The sequence below is a fragment of the Montipora foliosa genome, chromosome 12 (genome assembly GCF_036669935.1).
Source record: "Montipora foliosa isolate CH-2021 chromosome 12, ASM3666993v2, whole genome shotgun sequence".
Taxonomy (NCBI): Eukaryota; Metazoa; Cnidaria; class Anthozoa; order Scleractinia; family Acroporidae; genus Montipora; species Montipora foliosa.
This window is the reverse complement of record NC_090880.1, coordinates 2,286,138-2,301,137: the sequence shown is the minus strand read 5'-3', so window position 1 is coordinate 2,301,137 and position 15,000 is coordinate 2,286,138. Positions and strand designations below refer to the sequence as shown.

The following is a 15,000-nucleotide window of genomic DNA, read 5'->3' as shown; positions in this document are numbered from 1 at the left end:
CAACATGCCTGTGCAATTCCCCTGCTACAAAAGCGTCCATGTTCGAAATGAAAGAAACTCAGTGAAGCTTTTGTGATGAGCGTTGAAACCATATGAACCGAAGGTACTGGGGTTCCTACGCTTTGGGGTTTACCGCTTCCAATCACACCAACTTATTTATGAAAACACGCTGGACGGCAGCTTCTTCTTGGTTGAATTGAAAGTTCTTTAATCGCTTAGAATTCCCCTAAAACGAAAGGAAAATATTAGGAATTGGAGAAAAAATCCCGAAGCGAGGAAACCTCGAAACACCCCTTCCAGGGACACAGCAACGGAAGGGTATAAGATACCCCTTCGGGAAAGCCAAGCTCAGGGAAAACTTAGCCGCGTGGGTACATACGCACAATAACGAAAAGCAGATCAACAAAAAGTAAGAATTACTCACCACATCGGCATTAGGTTGACCAAGAGGAACGGCAACTTGCACGGCGACTGCAGCGAGTTGTTCGTCGCCAACGTGCGACGCGATTTCAGAGGATTTCGTTGCTTTTGAACGGCATCCAAGTTATTTACAGCCAAAAGGGCAAATGCAAACAACGCATTAGATAAATTTTTTGTGCAAATTTTTGTTACTTATGTTGTCCATGAATGGTGTAAAGAATGGTGTAGAGAGCCCATTGATAAAATGCTAATTGACTAAGTTTAGGTCGGCCAGACAGGAAAATGATGAGCCCTTCGCCATGGCGCACAGACCTCGCTGCGCACGGTCCGTACACCATGACCTCGGGCCAAGTATTTTCATATCCGGCCCTCCAACTCAGTCAATAAGTACATAGCATGTTACTTTAATGGGGAGGCGCGGTCATGATTAGGGCGCTCGACTCCGGATCGAGTGGTCCGGGTTCTGGTCCTGGCGAGGGTCATTATGTTATGTCATTATGTTACTCTCACGGTGCCTCTCTCCAACCAGGTGTATAAATGGGTACAGGTGAAAATGGGGGTAAACCTGCGCTGGACTAGCATCCCATCTAGGGGTAGTAGAAATATTCCTAGTTGCTTCATCCTACGGAAACCGGAGATAAGCGCCGGCCTGATGGGCCTTTCTAGGGCCGTAACAGAGACTTTACCCCTTTACCCTTTAACTTTATATTTGGATTGACTAAGGCCTTCTTCACAACCGGCAAGGACATTAAGTCCGAATTTGGGTCAAACAGAAGTCCTCACAACAGTCATTAGACTGGGTCCCTTAAATCAAGATCTGAATTGGAATTAATTGAAAGAATTGCCCGCCAGGTACAAAAACACAGGTCACAGGTCATTGTTTTACCAACACAGAAAGAACCCTAAACACTCATTTAAGTTAACCTTAGGCCTACTTAGGTCTAAACAAAAGTTTTTAGGCCTAATGTTAGCAATGGTATACAGGTTAGGGTTGTATCTTTACTGGTAAAACAATGACCTATGACCTGTGTTTTAAACCTGTCGAGAATTGTCTTATAGATATCTTCAGTTGAAGCTTATTTGACACTCAGTTGGCAGGATCATGCTGATGGAATAACAAAAAAAGTCTCTGCGAGCCCCGGGGCTTTCAAATGAATCCGCCAAATTAAGCCTCACAAGACCTAACTTCAAATGTACATGCACGAGGCCTTAGCATTACCTTAATTTGACTACTCCTTTGAGGTTAGGGGGTGCAATGGAAAAAATCATAAGGCAGAGAGAATTATATCATAGCCAGACTGTAGTGTTAGACCAGCTGATATTATTCTTTTCAAACTTATAGATAATCTCGAAACAATAAAAGCAGTCAGCCTGGGCCTCATGCTTTCATCTGTTTCTTGGAGTCTGGAACTCTGGAAACCTTGATAAAGCACTCACACCCATTGCTGATAAATTACTTTCAATCTTTGGATGCAACATCCTTACAAGAAGACATACAAAGCAGCTGAGCTGGCAATATGCACTTATAAAACTTTTCCTGATCTTTGTCCATAATGTTGGAAGAATTCCAAACTTCAGAGGAAAATAATGTATTTAACATTTTATAACAATCGCTCGATTGGATGTAAAATGACACAAGGTGATAAGGTGACCTGATACTTTCTTGAAAATGATTGGCCGCAATCAAGGCAAATATGAAGCTTCTTTCCATGAACACATGCAAAATAAATCACAGACTGGATCCAAAAGTTTCTTTCACGGGTTGTTCAAAGGATACTTTTCACAACAACTTTAAAAAATGTGGTGATAGTCTAATTGAGAGTAATTCATAGCAAAAATAATGCAAGGAACTAACAAGAAAAGTGTGAAGAATTCAAAGTCCATTGACATTAGAGACTTCACTTATTTGAAAGCCAACAACATCATTAACAAAATTAATAAGGTTAATTGCAGTTTAATGCTTGTGTTGCTTCCTTCATTTTCACAACTACAGATTTAAAGACTTCTCAGAAGCAAGGAACCATTGGCAATACTTGAACTTAATTGCATTGTACAGTAACCTGGATAAAATGCCAGACTTGAACTGAGAAGGCAATCTTTAAGCTCAATATCAGATCTTATTGACACATGTATTCAGCAAAGTTACAAGCTCCAAATTTAACTGGCACATTTCCATAATTAGAACTGTCAGTGTCAGCATTTTGGATTGTTTGACTCCTCACCACTCATTTCTATCAACTCTTGCAAAGCAAGCCTTGAAGGCATATCCTGTTTATATCCTGTTTCTCTTTTTGTTGCACTTGTACTGTCAATAGGAATAGCTGATTTTATTTTCCATTCCATCATTTCAAAATCAAACATTTCCACACAACGCTCTCTTAATTCAGTTATTTCGTCTCTAAAGCCTCCAAGTATGTAAGGGGATCCACTCAAGCTTACCATGCTTGCGTAATCACGTGGGACTTTTGGAGCTGCCATCAACTGCCATTCATTAGTGGATGGACTGTACATCTCACCAGAAACCCATAAGGGTTGAAACGTGTAACGCGCGTTCACAGCTTCCGAATATTCAGTGCGAACTGATTGGTTGAATGTTTCAGTGCTAAGTACCATATTTGGAAACGCCTCGCTGTTGTTGTTCCAAATATGGTACTTAGCAAATTGAATATTCGGAAGCTTGTTTCTAAGCACACAAGGGGCCGTTACACGTTTCAACCCTTATGAGTTTCTGATCTCACTCAAATTTGCTGCTATACCACCTGCAACGTACATCTTGCCATTCATAGCAGCACCAAAGGCATTATGCCTTGCTTCATTCATAGCTGCAGCCTCTTCCCACTTGTTTAAATTTGGATCGAACCTTTCCACTTTGAATGATCCGATTGTGTGTTCACGTGGTTCATGCAAAGTGCCACCTACTACGTAGATATGCTTGCCATCACTGACACCACAGCATCCCCAAAGACCCATGGCCGGAGTCTTCACAGCCCACTCATTTTTACTGGGATCATACTCAAACAGAATCCCACTAAATCTACCTGTTCCATAAATCTTCCCATTTAGTGTCGTTAAGCTAGAAAATTCTTCTCCCTCTGCTGGAAGCCTTGTCTGGATGGCCACCCAGGCATTTGATGAAGACAAGTAGTATTGTGCCACTTTGGCTTGGCCAGTCTTTGAGTTTTGATTGTTGAAAGTGTAAATTTTATCTCTAAATTGTACACAAGGCTGATTCTTACTGTCAAAAATCATGTCAGGCAATTGCGACCACAAGTCTTGATCTGGTAGGTAGCATGAGCACTTTCTTCCACCACAAACAAAAATTACATCGCTCTGTGTATCCAGGCATTTTCGTGGATGCTTGCCAATTTGTTCTTGATCAGTGTTTAAGATTCCCCTCTGGGAATCCACCACAAAATTTAAAAACACATGGTTAGTTTTGATGAGCTCTTCCTCGACCAATTCATTCAGTAAAAAACTGTGTGACATGGATGACACACGGATCTGGTGCAGCAAGTCTGGTAAATACTTTTCTCTTTCCACCTTACTGTATGCTACCCAATTCATAATGCCACGGAAAACGTCTTCCTCAGCACGAACGATGACGTCATCACTAGACACCCACTCCATGACTTGGTCCACATCAAGTTTCAGAAAATCCTCTGTTTCCATGACAACACTAAAATTTAATTTCATCATCTCGCAAGACTTTTTCTTTAGCTCTGGACACTGATATTTATCAGCAAACAAGTAATTGAAAAGGCAACCCTCAGATGTCACATTGCTCATGACAAACTCACAAGCCAATGTTTTTAAGCCTGGTAATAGAAGATAATCCGCAGTCGCGATCAAATTATGGGCCGTCTCCTCGATGACTGAAACACACCCTGTGTAAATGTACTTCAGTACATCTCCCATAATGAAGGCTGCTGTCTCTTCAAGTTCGATTTTGACCAAATTCTCGTTGCTCTCTCTCATATTCGTTTCAAAAAGCGACAAGAAGAACGGGCTCGCTGCAGCTAGCACAATTTTGTGAGCTTTAAACTCTTCGCCTTTTACCGCGACTGTCACATCACAAAAACGTCTGCTTTCTCTCAGGGCATCAAGACGTGCGATAAGTTCGTGACAGTGTTGCGAAGGTTGAGCAGAAATTGCCTCCATTACAGCAGCCATATTGAATCGCGTTCCCAGGGCTTTTTTGCGAAAATCAAACACTGGGAACGAGGTTGCCAAACAACATATTTAATTTCCGGATGGCTAAGCAAAAGGCCCAACTTCGAGGGAGGGGTAGGGAGGAAAAGAAACTTTGCAAAAGATCTGAGTTATCGGCTTAAATTTGTTGAGAGCGTACACTAGACACAAGCTTGGATCTTTTAACGTATTTTTTGATCGATGAAACGATGAAATTCAATAAGATGAAATGAGGAATACACTGAACTGATCTCCCTTGTACCCCCACACCGGCAATATTGTCTGGAGTCATCAAAAAAGGACCTTTGTCCTTGGTATAACTTCCGCCTCGGCCTTGGATTTGATAAATCATGGCAACTGTGTGTCACACTATGTCGCCAGATCCTAAACAACACTGTGAAGAACTCATAGAACGTATCGATGCCCTGAGACGAAATGAACGTTTCTGTGATGTGGCAGTTGCGGTAAAGGACGAGGAGTTTAAAGCTCACAAACTCGTGTTAGCCGCATCAAGCCCGTTCTTCTTGTCACTCCTTGAGAGCGACATGAAAGAGAGCAAAGAACATTTGATCAAAATCGAACTTGAAGAAGCAACTGCAGCTGTGATTGAACAAGTTATTGCATACATTTACACGGGAAATGTCTCGCTGACCGAGGAAAACAGTCACGATTTGATTGCAACCGCAGATTACCTTCTCTTACCAGGTTTAAAAACACTGGCTGGTGAATTTTTGAAGATGAATCTGACAACGGAGAACTGTGTTTTCAATTATTATTTTGCTGAAAAGTACCAGTCCTTTGGGCTTATGGAAGAATCGTGCCAGATGATCAATGCAAATTTCAGTGAAGTTATGGGAACGACTGATTTTCTGGGTCTTGACGTCACGCAAGTGCTTAGCTGGGTGTCCAGCGATGACGTCATTGTTACGGCTGAGGAAGAAATTTTTAAGGGAATCCTGAAGTGGGTGTGGCACAACAGGAATGAAAGAGAAGAGAGCTTTCCCAAACTTTTGCATCAAGTCCGCCTGATGTCCATTTCACATGAATATCTGTTTAATGAATTGCTTAATGAAGAGTTGGTAAAAACCAACCTGGATTGTGTCAATTTTGTGTTGGAATGTTTAAAGTTGATTTTAAATGGCACTGGAGAGAGGTCTATCAAACCAGCAAGAAAATGCTTGGAGGAAAATGAAGACGTGATTTTTGTTTGTGGTGGGCGGAAAGCACTTTGTTATTTCCCAAGTGAAAAAAAATGGCATCAGTTGATGGACACAACCTTGGAACATGAAGACCACTCCATAATCCAGTATAGAGATAGGGTTTACATATTTAGCAAGCAAGAAGTTGAGAAAAACCAGTCACAGGTGGCAGAATACTACATGACAACCACCAACTCCTGGGGATCAATTCAGACAAAATTTGAATATACAGAACAGTTTTCGAGTTTGTTTGTACTGGATGGTCACAGCAGCTTGTATGTCTTAACCAGCACTGAAGCTGGCTGTCAGAACACAATTTTTGAATACAACATCAAAAACAACACATGGGAAGTATGTAAGAAGGGTTTACTTTTTCGCTGGGGTGCCTGTGGTGTGGCTGAAGGTCATTTCATTTACATAATAGGTGGCTGTGATTCTGAAAACAGAAGTATCACTGCAACAACCAAAGTGGAGAAACATGAACTTTCTGAAGATGTTTTGGAAGAGGTTGCACCCATGATAGAGGCCAGACATAATGCTTTTGGAGCAGCCATGAATGGGAAGATCTATGTAGCTGGTGGGATACAAAAGAATGAGATGATGCGTACAGTTCTTAGCACATGTGAGGTTTACAACCCTTTAACTAATGAATGGCAAATTATAGCCAGTCTCAATAAACCACGGCATTCTGCAAGCGTGGTGTGCTTTAAAGGAGCTTTGTATGTTATTGGTGGTGCAAACAGCTCTAGTAAATCAACAGAATTATCTGTTGAAACTTATGACTCTGATCAAAACAAGTGGCAGATAGAATCAGCTATACCTGTCAGCCATGACAGGCAAAGGAAAGGGAAATTTAAAAATGATATTCTCTACAAAGCTTGTATAGCCAGACTGCATGTTGACAAGGTGTTTATATGAGCATGGGGAGGAAAATGACACAATGCTTTAGGTAGGAACATTGACATAAACGTCAGAAGAAGCTTGCCCGTCAATTCTTACAAGTATGCTGGGATCTCAGCTGATAAATTTGGATGACACCACCTCTAATGAAAGAGTGATCAACTATTCAACAAATTCGCCAAAAAGCAGGTGGAGTGACACAAGAACACTAGGTCCACAATAATTAATTCAAGGATCAAACTTTGAAAATGAACATGCCGGGACAAACATACAAGTCATACTAGTTGGTTTCTTTTCTGAGGAAACAGGGGCATCTTCAATTACTTTTACTTAGTGAAGTTAGCATATTCCCTGCAGTGTAAAGTTTTATACTTTAGGACTCCGTATCTGCATATTGGCCATGTTCAGCATTCCAATAATGTTTTGCAGATAATACTTAGAGACAAAAGAGCAATGTGCATTTATAAGCAGTTTATCTAGATCAAAGCTATCCCCATTTTACTCGCTGATTTTTACTTTTCTGTTATGTTATACAGATCTGTGTTTCACATCCAGCGCAGTACCACAGTCCAAGGTTAACCTTTTGCGAGGCAACCTTTGATCTGAATGTTGCAGTTTGCCCTGAATACCTGAAACTGTTGTGGTTGGCATTTGAATCAAAAGCAGTATGCAGATGTGTTACAAGTTTCTGTGATGCTACATGCACTTAACAGTCGTAGCAATACCGGGAGAATAGACCTTTTTTCAATACGGCGGTCATTTTGATTTCTATTGTTTCAAATAGCTATTATGGGATGCAACCTCGAAACACCCCTTCTAGGGACACAGCAACGGAAGGGTATAAGATACTCCTTCAGGAAGCCAAGCTCAGGGAAAACTTAGCCGTGGGTACATACCCACAATAACAAAAAGCAGACCAACAAAAGTTAAGAATTACTCACCACATCGGCATTAGGTTGACCTAGAGAAACGGCAACTTGCACGGCGACTGCAGCGAGTTGTTCGTTGCCAACGTGCGACGCGATTTCAGAGGATTTTGTTGCTTTTGAACGGCATCCAAGTTACTTACAGCCAAAAGGGCAAATGCAAACAACGCATTAGATAAATTTTCTGTGCAAATTTTTGTTACTTATATTGTCCATGAATGGTGTAAAGAATGGTGTAGAGAGGCCATTAATGATAATTGACTGAGTTTAGGTCGGCCAGACAGGAAAATGATGAGCCCTTCGTCATAGCGCACAGACCTCGCTGCGCACGGTCCGTACACCATGACCTCGGGCCAGATATTTTCATGTCCGGCCCTCCAACTCAGTCAATAAGAACATAGCATGTTACTTTAATGGGGAGGTGCGGTGGCCTCATGATTAGAGCGCTCGACTCGGGATCGAGTGGTCCGGGTTCTGGTCCTGACCGCGGGGACATTGTGTTGTGTTCTTGGTAACCCTGCGCTGGACTAGCATCCCATCCAGGGGGAGTAGAAATATTCCTAGTTGCTTCATGCTACGGAAATCAGAGATAAGCGCCGGCCTGATGGGCCTTTCTAGGGTCGTAACAGAGACTTTACCCCATTACCCTTAACTTTGTATTTGGATTGACTAAGGCCTTCTTCACAACCGGCGAGGACATGAAGTACGAATTTGGGTCAAATAGAAGTAGACTCGGTCCCTTAAATCAAGGTCTGAATTGAAATTAAATGAAAGAATTGCCCGGCAATTCTCGGCAGGTTCAAAACACAGGTCACAGGTCATTGTTTTACTAATACAGAAAGAACCCTAAACACTCATTTAAGTTAACCTTAGGCCTACTTAGGTCTTAACAAAAGATTTTAGGCCTAATGTTAGTAATGGTATACAGTTAGGGTTGTATCTTTATTGGTAAAACAATGACCTATGACCTATGTTTTGAACCTGCCAAGAATTGCCTTATTGATATCTTCAGTTGAAGAAGCCTATTAGACACTGAGCTGGCAGGATCATGTGGATGGAATAACAAAAGAAGTCTCTGCGAGGCCTGGGGCTTTCAAATGAATCCGCCAACTTAAGCCTCTGACACCACACCTAACTTCAAATGTACATGCACGAGGCCTTAGCAGTATCTTAATTTGACTACTCCTTTGAGGTTAGGGGGTGCAATGGCCCAAAAGTCGATGTGACAGACTCCAAGAAATTGCAAAAATCCGCAAGGCAGAGAGAATTATAACATAGCCATGCAGACTGTAGTCACTGTGTTAGACCAGCTGATATTATTCTTTTCAAACTTATAGATAATCTCAAAACAAGATGGACTAGCTTCCCATCCAGGGGGGAGTATAAATACTCCTAGTCGCTTCATGCTACGGAAACCGGAGATAAACTCCGGCCTGATGGGCCTTCCTAGGCTCGTAACAGAGACTTAACTTAGTCACTGTGTTAGACCAGCTGACATTATTCTTTTCAAACTTATAGATAATCTCGAAACAATAAAAGCAGTCAGCCTGGGCCTCATGCTTTCATCTGTTTCTTGGAGTCTGGAACTCTGGAAACCTTGATAAAGGACTCACACCCATTGCTGATAAATTACTTTCAGTCTTTGGATGCAACATCCTTACAAGAAGACGCACAAAGCAGCTGAGCTGGCAATATGCACTTATAAAACTTTTCCTGATCTTTATCCATAATGTTGGAAGAATTCCAAACTTCAGAGGAAAATAATGTATATTTTAACATTTTATAACAATCGCTCGATTGGATGTAAAATGACACGAGGTGATAAGGTGACCTGATACTTTCTTGAAAATGATTGGCCGCAATCAAGGCAAATATGAAGCTTCTTTCCATGAACACATGCAAAATAAATTACAGACTGGATCCAAAAGTTTCTTTCACGGGTTGTTCAAAGGATACTCTTCACAACAACTTTAAAAAATGTGGTGATAGTCTAATTGAGAGTAATTCATAGCAAAAATAACACAAGGAACTAACAAGAAAAGTGTGAAGAATTCAAAGTCCATTGACATTAGAGACTTCAATTATTTGAAAGCCAACAACATCATTAACAAAATTAACAAGGTTAATTGCAGTTTAATGCTTGTGTTGCTTCCTTCATTTTCACAACTACAGATTTAAAGACTTCTCAGAAGCAAGGAACCATTCGCAATACTTGAACTTAATTGCATTGTACAGTAACCTGGATAAAATGCCAGACTTGAACTGAGAAGGAAATCTTTAAGCTCAATATCAGACCTTATTGACACATGTATTCAGCAAAGTTACAAGCTCCAAATTTAACTGGCACATTTCCATAATTAGAATTGTCAGTCTCAGCATTTTGGATTGTTGGACTCCTCACAACTCATTTCTATCAACTCTTGCAAAGCAAGCCTTGAAGGCATATCCTGTTTCTCTTTTTGTTGCACTTGTACTGTCAATAGGAATAGCTGATTTTATTTTCCATTCCATCATTTCAAAATCAAACATTTCCACACAACACTCTCTTAATTCAGTTATTTCATCTCTAAAGCCTCCAAGTATGTAAAGGGATCCACTCAAGCTTACCATGCTTACGTAATCACGTGGGACTTTTGGAGCTGCCATCAACTGCCATTCATTAGTGGATGGACTGTACATCTCACTCAAATCTGCTGTTATACCACCTGCAATGTATATCTTGCCATTCATAGCAGTACCAAAGGCATTATGCCTTGCTTCATTCATAGCTGCAGCCTCTTCCCACTTGTTTAAATTTGGATCGAACCTTTCCACTTTGAAGGATCCGATTGTGTGTTCACGCGGTTCATGCAAAGTGCCACCTACTACGTAGATATGCTTGCCATCACTGACACCACAGCATCCCCAACGACCCATGGCCTGTGTCTTTACAGCCCACTCATTTTTACTGGGATTATACTCAAACAGAATCCCACTAAATCTACCTGTTCCATAAATTTTCCCATTTAGTGTCGTTAAGCTGGAAAATTCTTCTCCCTCTGCTGGAAGCCTTGTCTGGATGGCCACCCAGGCATTTGATGAAGACAAGTAGTATTGTGCCACTTTGGCTTGGCCAGTCTTTGAGTTTTGATTGTTGAAAGTGTAAATTTTATCTCTAAATTGTACACAAGGCTGATTCTTACTGTCAAAAATCATGTCAGGCAATTGAGACCACAAGTCTTGATCTGGTAGATAGCATGAGCACTTTCTTCCACCACAAACAAAAATTACATCGCTCTGTGTATCCAGGCATTTTCGTGGATGCTTGCCAATTTGTTCTTGATCAGTGTTTAAGATTCCCCTCATGGAATCCACCACAAAATTTAAAAACCCGCGGTTAGTTTTGATGAGCTCTTCCTCCACCAACTCATACAGTAAAAAACTGTGTGACATGGATGACACACGGATCTGGTGCAGCAAGTCTGGTAAATACTTTTCTCTTTCCACCTTACTGTATGCTACCCAATTCACAATGCCACAGAAAATTTCTTCCTCAGCACGAACGATGACGTCATCACTAGACACCCACCCCATGACTTGGTCCACATCAAGTTTTAAAAATTCCTCTGTTCCCATGACAACACTAAAATTTAATTTAATCATCTCGCAAGACTTTTTCTTTAGCTCTGGACACTGATATTTATAAGCAAACAAGTAATTGAAAAGGCAACCCTCAGATGTCACATTGCTCATGACAAACTCACAAGCCAATGTTTTTAAGCCTGGTAATAGAAGATAATCCGCAGTCGCGATCAAATTATGGGCCCTCTCTTCAGTGACTGAAACACACCCTGTGTAAATGTACTTCAGTACATCTCCCATAATGAAGGCTGTTGTCTCTTCAAGTTCGATTTTGACCAAATTCTCGTTGCTCTCTCTCATATTCGTTTCAAAAAGCGACAAGAAGAACGGGCTCGCTGCAGCTAGCACAATTTTGTGAGCTTTAAACTCTTCGCCTTTTACCGCGACTGTCACATCACAAAAACGTCTGCTTTCTCTCAGGGCATCAAGACGCGCGATAAGTTCGTGACAGTGTTGCGAAGGTTGAGCAGAAATTGCCTCCATTACAGCAGCCATATTGAACAGAGACAAACGAATCGAAAATCAAACACTGGGAACGAGGTTGCCAAACACTTTAATTTCCGGATGGCTAAGCAAAAGGCCCAACTTCGAGGGAGGGGTAGGGAGGAAAAGAAACTTTGCAAAAGATCTGAGTTATCGGCTTAAATTTGTTGAGAGCGTACACTAGACACAAGCTTGGATCTTTTAACGTATTTTTTGATCGATGAAACGATGAAATTCAATAAGATGAAATGAGGAATACACTGAACTGATCTCCCCTGTACCCCCACACCGGCAATATTGTCTGGAGTCATCAAAAAAGGACCTTTGTCCTCGGTATAACTTCCGCCTCGGCCTTGGATTTGATTCATCATGGCAACTGTGTCTCACACTATGTCTCCAGACCCTAAACAACACTGTGAAGAACTCATAGAACGTATCGATGCCCTGAGAAGAAATGAACGTTTCTGTGATGTGGCAGTTGCAGTAAAGGACGAGGAGTTTAAAGCTCACAAACTCGTGTTAGCCGCATCAAGCCCGTTCTTCTTGTCACTCCTTGAGAGCGACATGAAAGAGAGCAAAGAACATTTGATCAAAATCGAACTTGAAGAAGCAACTGCAGCTGTGATTGAACAAGTTATTGCATACATTTACACGGGAAATGTCTCAGTGACCGAGGAAAACAGTCACGATTTGATTGCAACCGCAGATTATCTTCTCTTACCAGGTTTAAAAACACTGGCTGGTGAATTTTTGAAGATGAATTTGACAACGGAGAACTGTGTTTTCAATTATTATTTTGCTGAAAAGTACCAGTCTTTTGGGCTTATGGAAGAATCGTGCAAGATGATCAATGCAAATTTCAGTGAAGTTATGGGAACAACTGATTTTCTGGGTTTTGATGTCACGCAAGTGCTTAACTGGGTGTCCAGCGATGACGTCATTGTTGCGGCAGAGGAAGAAATTTTTAAGGGAATCCTGAAGTGGGTGTGGCACAACAAGAATGAAAGGGAAGAGAGCTTTCCCAAACTTTTGCATCAAGTCCGCCTGACATCTATGTCACATCAATTTCTGTTGAACGAATTGCTTAATGAAGAGTTGATAAAAACTAACCTGGATTGTGTCAATTTTGTGGTGGAATGTGTCAAGTTCATTTTAAATGGCACTGGAGAGAGTTATACGAAACCAGCAAGAAAATGCTTGGAGATGAATGAGGATGTGATTTTTGTCTGTGGTGGCCGGAAAGCACTATGTTATTACCCAAGTGAAAAAAAGTGGCATCAGTTGATAGACACTACCTTGGAACATAGGGACCATTCCATAATCCAGTACAGAGATAGGGTTTACATATTTAGCAAGCAGAAAGTTGAGAACAACCAGTCACAGGTAGCAGAATACTACATGCCAACCACCAACTCCTGGGGAGCAATTCAGACAAAGTTCAAATGGAGAGAAGAGTTCTCGAATTTGTTTGTACTGGATGGTCACAGCAGCTTGTACGCCTTAACCAACACTGAAGCTGTCCCTGAGAACACCGTTTTTAAATACAACCTTGAAGAAAATGTATGGAAAGTCTGTGGAAGTGGTGCACTCAGTCGCTGGGGGGCCTGTGGTGTGGCTAATGCTCACTTTGTTTACGTAATGGGTGGCACTGATAATGAAAACAAGTGTATTACTGCAACAACCAAAGTGGAGAAATTTAATCCTGATGAAAATGTTTGGGAAGAGCTTGCACCCATGATCAATGCCAGACATAATGCATTTGGAGCAGCCATGAATGGGAAGATCTATGTTGCTGGGGGGATGAAAGGAGAGATTGGGATTATACCTGCAGTTCTTAGCACATGTGAGGTTTACAACCCTTCAACTAATGAATGGCAAATTATACCCAGTCTCAATAAACCACGGCACTCTGCAAGCATGGTGTGCTTTAAAGGAGCTTTGTATGTTGTTGGTGGCTCAAAGAGCTCTAGTAAGTCAACAGAATTATCAGTTGAAATGTATGACTCTGATCAAAACAAGTGGCAGGTAGAATCAGCTATACCCATCAGCCATTTTAAAAATGAAGCTCTCTACAAAGCTTGTTTAGCCAGTGTACATGTTGACAAGATATTGGAATGGGAAGAAACGAAACAATGCCCTACTCGCTGTTAGTCTACAGGCTACTAGGACGTAGGAACATTAACATAAAGGTCAGAAGAAGGTTGCCCATCAATGCTCGCAAGTATGCGAGGATCTCAGCTGATTAATTTGGATTACACCACCCCTAATGAGAGAGTGATAAACTATTCAACAAATTCACCCAAAAGCAGGTGGAGTGACACAAGAACACTAGGTCCACAATAATTAATTCAAGGATCAAACTGTGAAGATGAACATGGACAAACGTACATACTAGTTGGTTTCTTTTCTGAGGAAACAGGGGTATGTTCAATTTACTCAGTGAAGGTAGTATAATTTCCCTGCAGTGTATAAGTTTTATACTTTACTACTCTATATTGGCCAACATTGTGTTTTGCAGATTAATACTTAGAGACAAAAGAGCAATGTGCATAAGCAGTTTATCTAGATCAAAGCTATCCACATTTTACTTGCTGATTTTTACTTTGCTGTTATGTTACATCTGTGTTTCACTTCCATCTCAATACCTATCCAAAGTCAACATTTTGCGAGCCAACCTTCGATCGGAATATTGCAGTTTACCCTGAATACCTGAAACTGTTGCGGTTGGCATTTGAATCAAAAGGAACTTATGCACATGTACTTAAAAGTCTTAGAAATACCAGCTGAGGAGAATTATAGAAAATGTGTTACAGAGTCATCTGTACAATACAAACAAATATTTAGTACACTTAAAAACTGAAAACTGGTTTCTGGTCACACAACACAATTTTAGTTTAATGGAAGACTCAGCCAAATCTTATACTTTATTCTATACATTGTTCCAATAATTTAGATAACAGAGAGAAGCCAAAACAAAGTCTTTACGTGGCTATGAACCACTTCCTCATTCCATCATTAGAGAGAAGCCAGAATGCACCAATATTCACCTCAAGAGGTTTAATTTAATAGACCAGTATAAAATCCACCTATGTAGTATTATAGACCCCTGCATAAGAATATGCATTTGTTCAGGGTTAACCTTGGGCTACATTCCATCTCTCTGTATTGTTTTCTTTGAGGACTTCAATGTCCTGCTGGTATTAGAAATTATCAAAACTGATGATGGGCATGCAATGCGTATGTGTGGTAGTGCAGTAACACAG

The 15,000-nt window shown here is 41.0% G+C and overlaps 4 protein-coding genes across 5 annotated transcripts in view; 2 read left to right on the top strand and 2 right to left on the bottom strand.

Moving 5' to 3' along the window:
- The window catches only part of LOC137979636 (kelch-like protein 3), a 142,389-nt gene extending 137,794 nt beyond the window's left edge, over window positions 1-4,595 (bottom strand). Inside the window, exon 1 of the mRNA XM_068826951.1 lies at window positions 2,937-4,595. Within this exon, the coding sequence (XP_068683052.1) occupies window positions 3,139-4,590 (1,452 nt within the window). The 5' untranslated portion in view covers window positions 4,591-4,595 and the 3' untranslated portion in view covers window positions 2,937-3,138. The remainder of the gene's footprint in view (window positions 1-2,936) is intronic.
- A 343-nt stretch (window positions 4,596-4,938) lies between these two features.
- Window positions 4,939-7,868, top strand: LOC137979633 (kelch-like protein 2). 2 transcript variants are annotated; one of them, XM_068826946.1, is made up of 2 exons: window positions 4,939-6,756; window positions 7,244-7,862. In XM_068826946.1, exon 1 carries the CDS (start codon window positions 4,959-4,961, stop codon window positions 6,723-6,725), a length of 1,767 nt encoding a protein of 588 aa, XP_068683047.1. In that variant the 5' UTR covers window positions 4,939-4,958; the 3' UTR covers window positions 6,726-6,756; window positions 7,244-7,862. The 2 variants fall into 2 exon arrangements, with proteins under 2 accessions (XP_068683047.1, XP_068683048.1); XM_068826947.1 differs by having other exon boundaries at window positions 4,949-6,429; window positions 7,244-7,868.
- A 1,883-nt stretch (window positions 7,869-9,751) lies between these two features.
- On the bottom strand, window positions 9,752-11,756 carry LOC137979635 (kelch-like protein 3). The gene has a single exon (XM_068826949.1). The coding sequence runs from the start codon at window positions 11,747-11,749 to the stop codon at window positions 10,031-10,033; it is 1,719 nt and encodes a 572-aa protein (XP_068683050.1). The 5' UTR covers window positions 11,750-11,756; the 3' UTR covers window positions 9,752-10,030.
- A 301-nt stretch (window positions 11,757-12,057) lies between these two features.
- LOC137978691 (kelch-like protein 12) overlaps window positions 12,058-15,000 on the top strand; it is a 3,534-nt gene continuing 591 nt past the window's right edge. The window contains exon 1 of the mRNA XM_068825707.1: window positions 12,058-15,000. This exon is cut by the window's right edge and continues 591 nt beyond it. Coding sequence (XP_068681808.1) covers window positions 12,107-13,888 — 1,782 coding nt within the window. The 5' untranslated portion in view covers window positions 12,058-12,106 and the 3' untranslated portion in view covers window positions 13,889-15,000.

Coding starts and splice junctions, on each gene's coding strand:
- LOC137979633 (XM_068826946.1), top strand. CDS start 4,959: ATGGCAACTGTGTGTCACACTATGTCGCCAGATCCTAAACAACACTGT.
- LOC137979635 (XM_068826949.1), bottom strand. CDS start 11,749: ATGGCTGCTGTAATGGAGGCAATTTCTGCTCAACCTTCGCAACACTGT.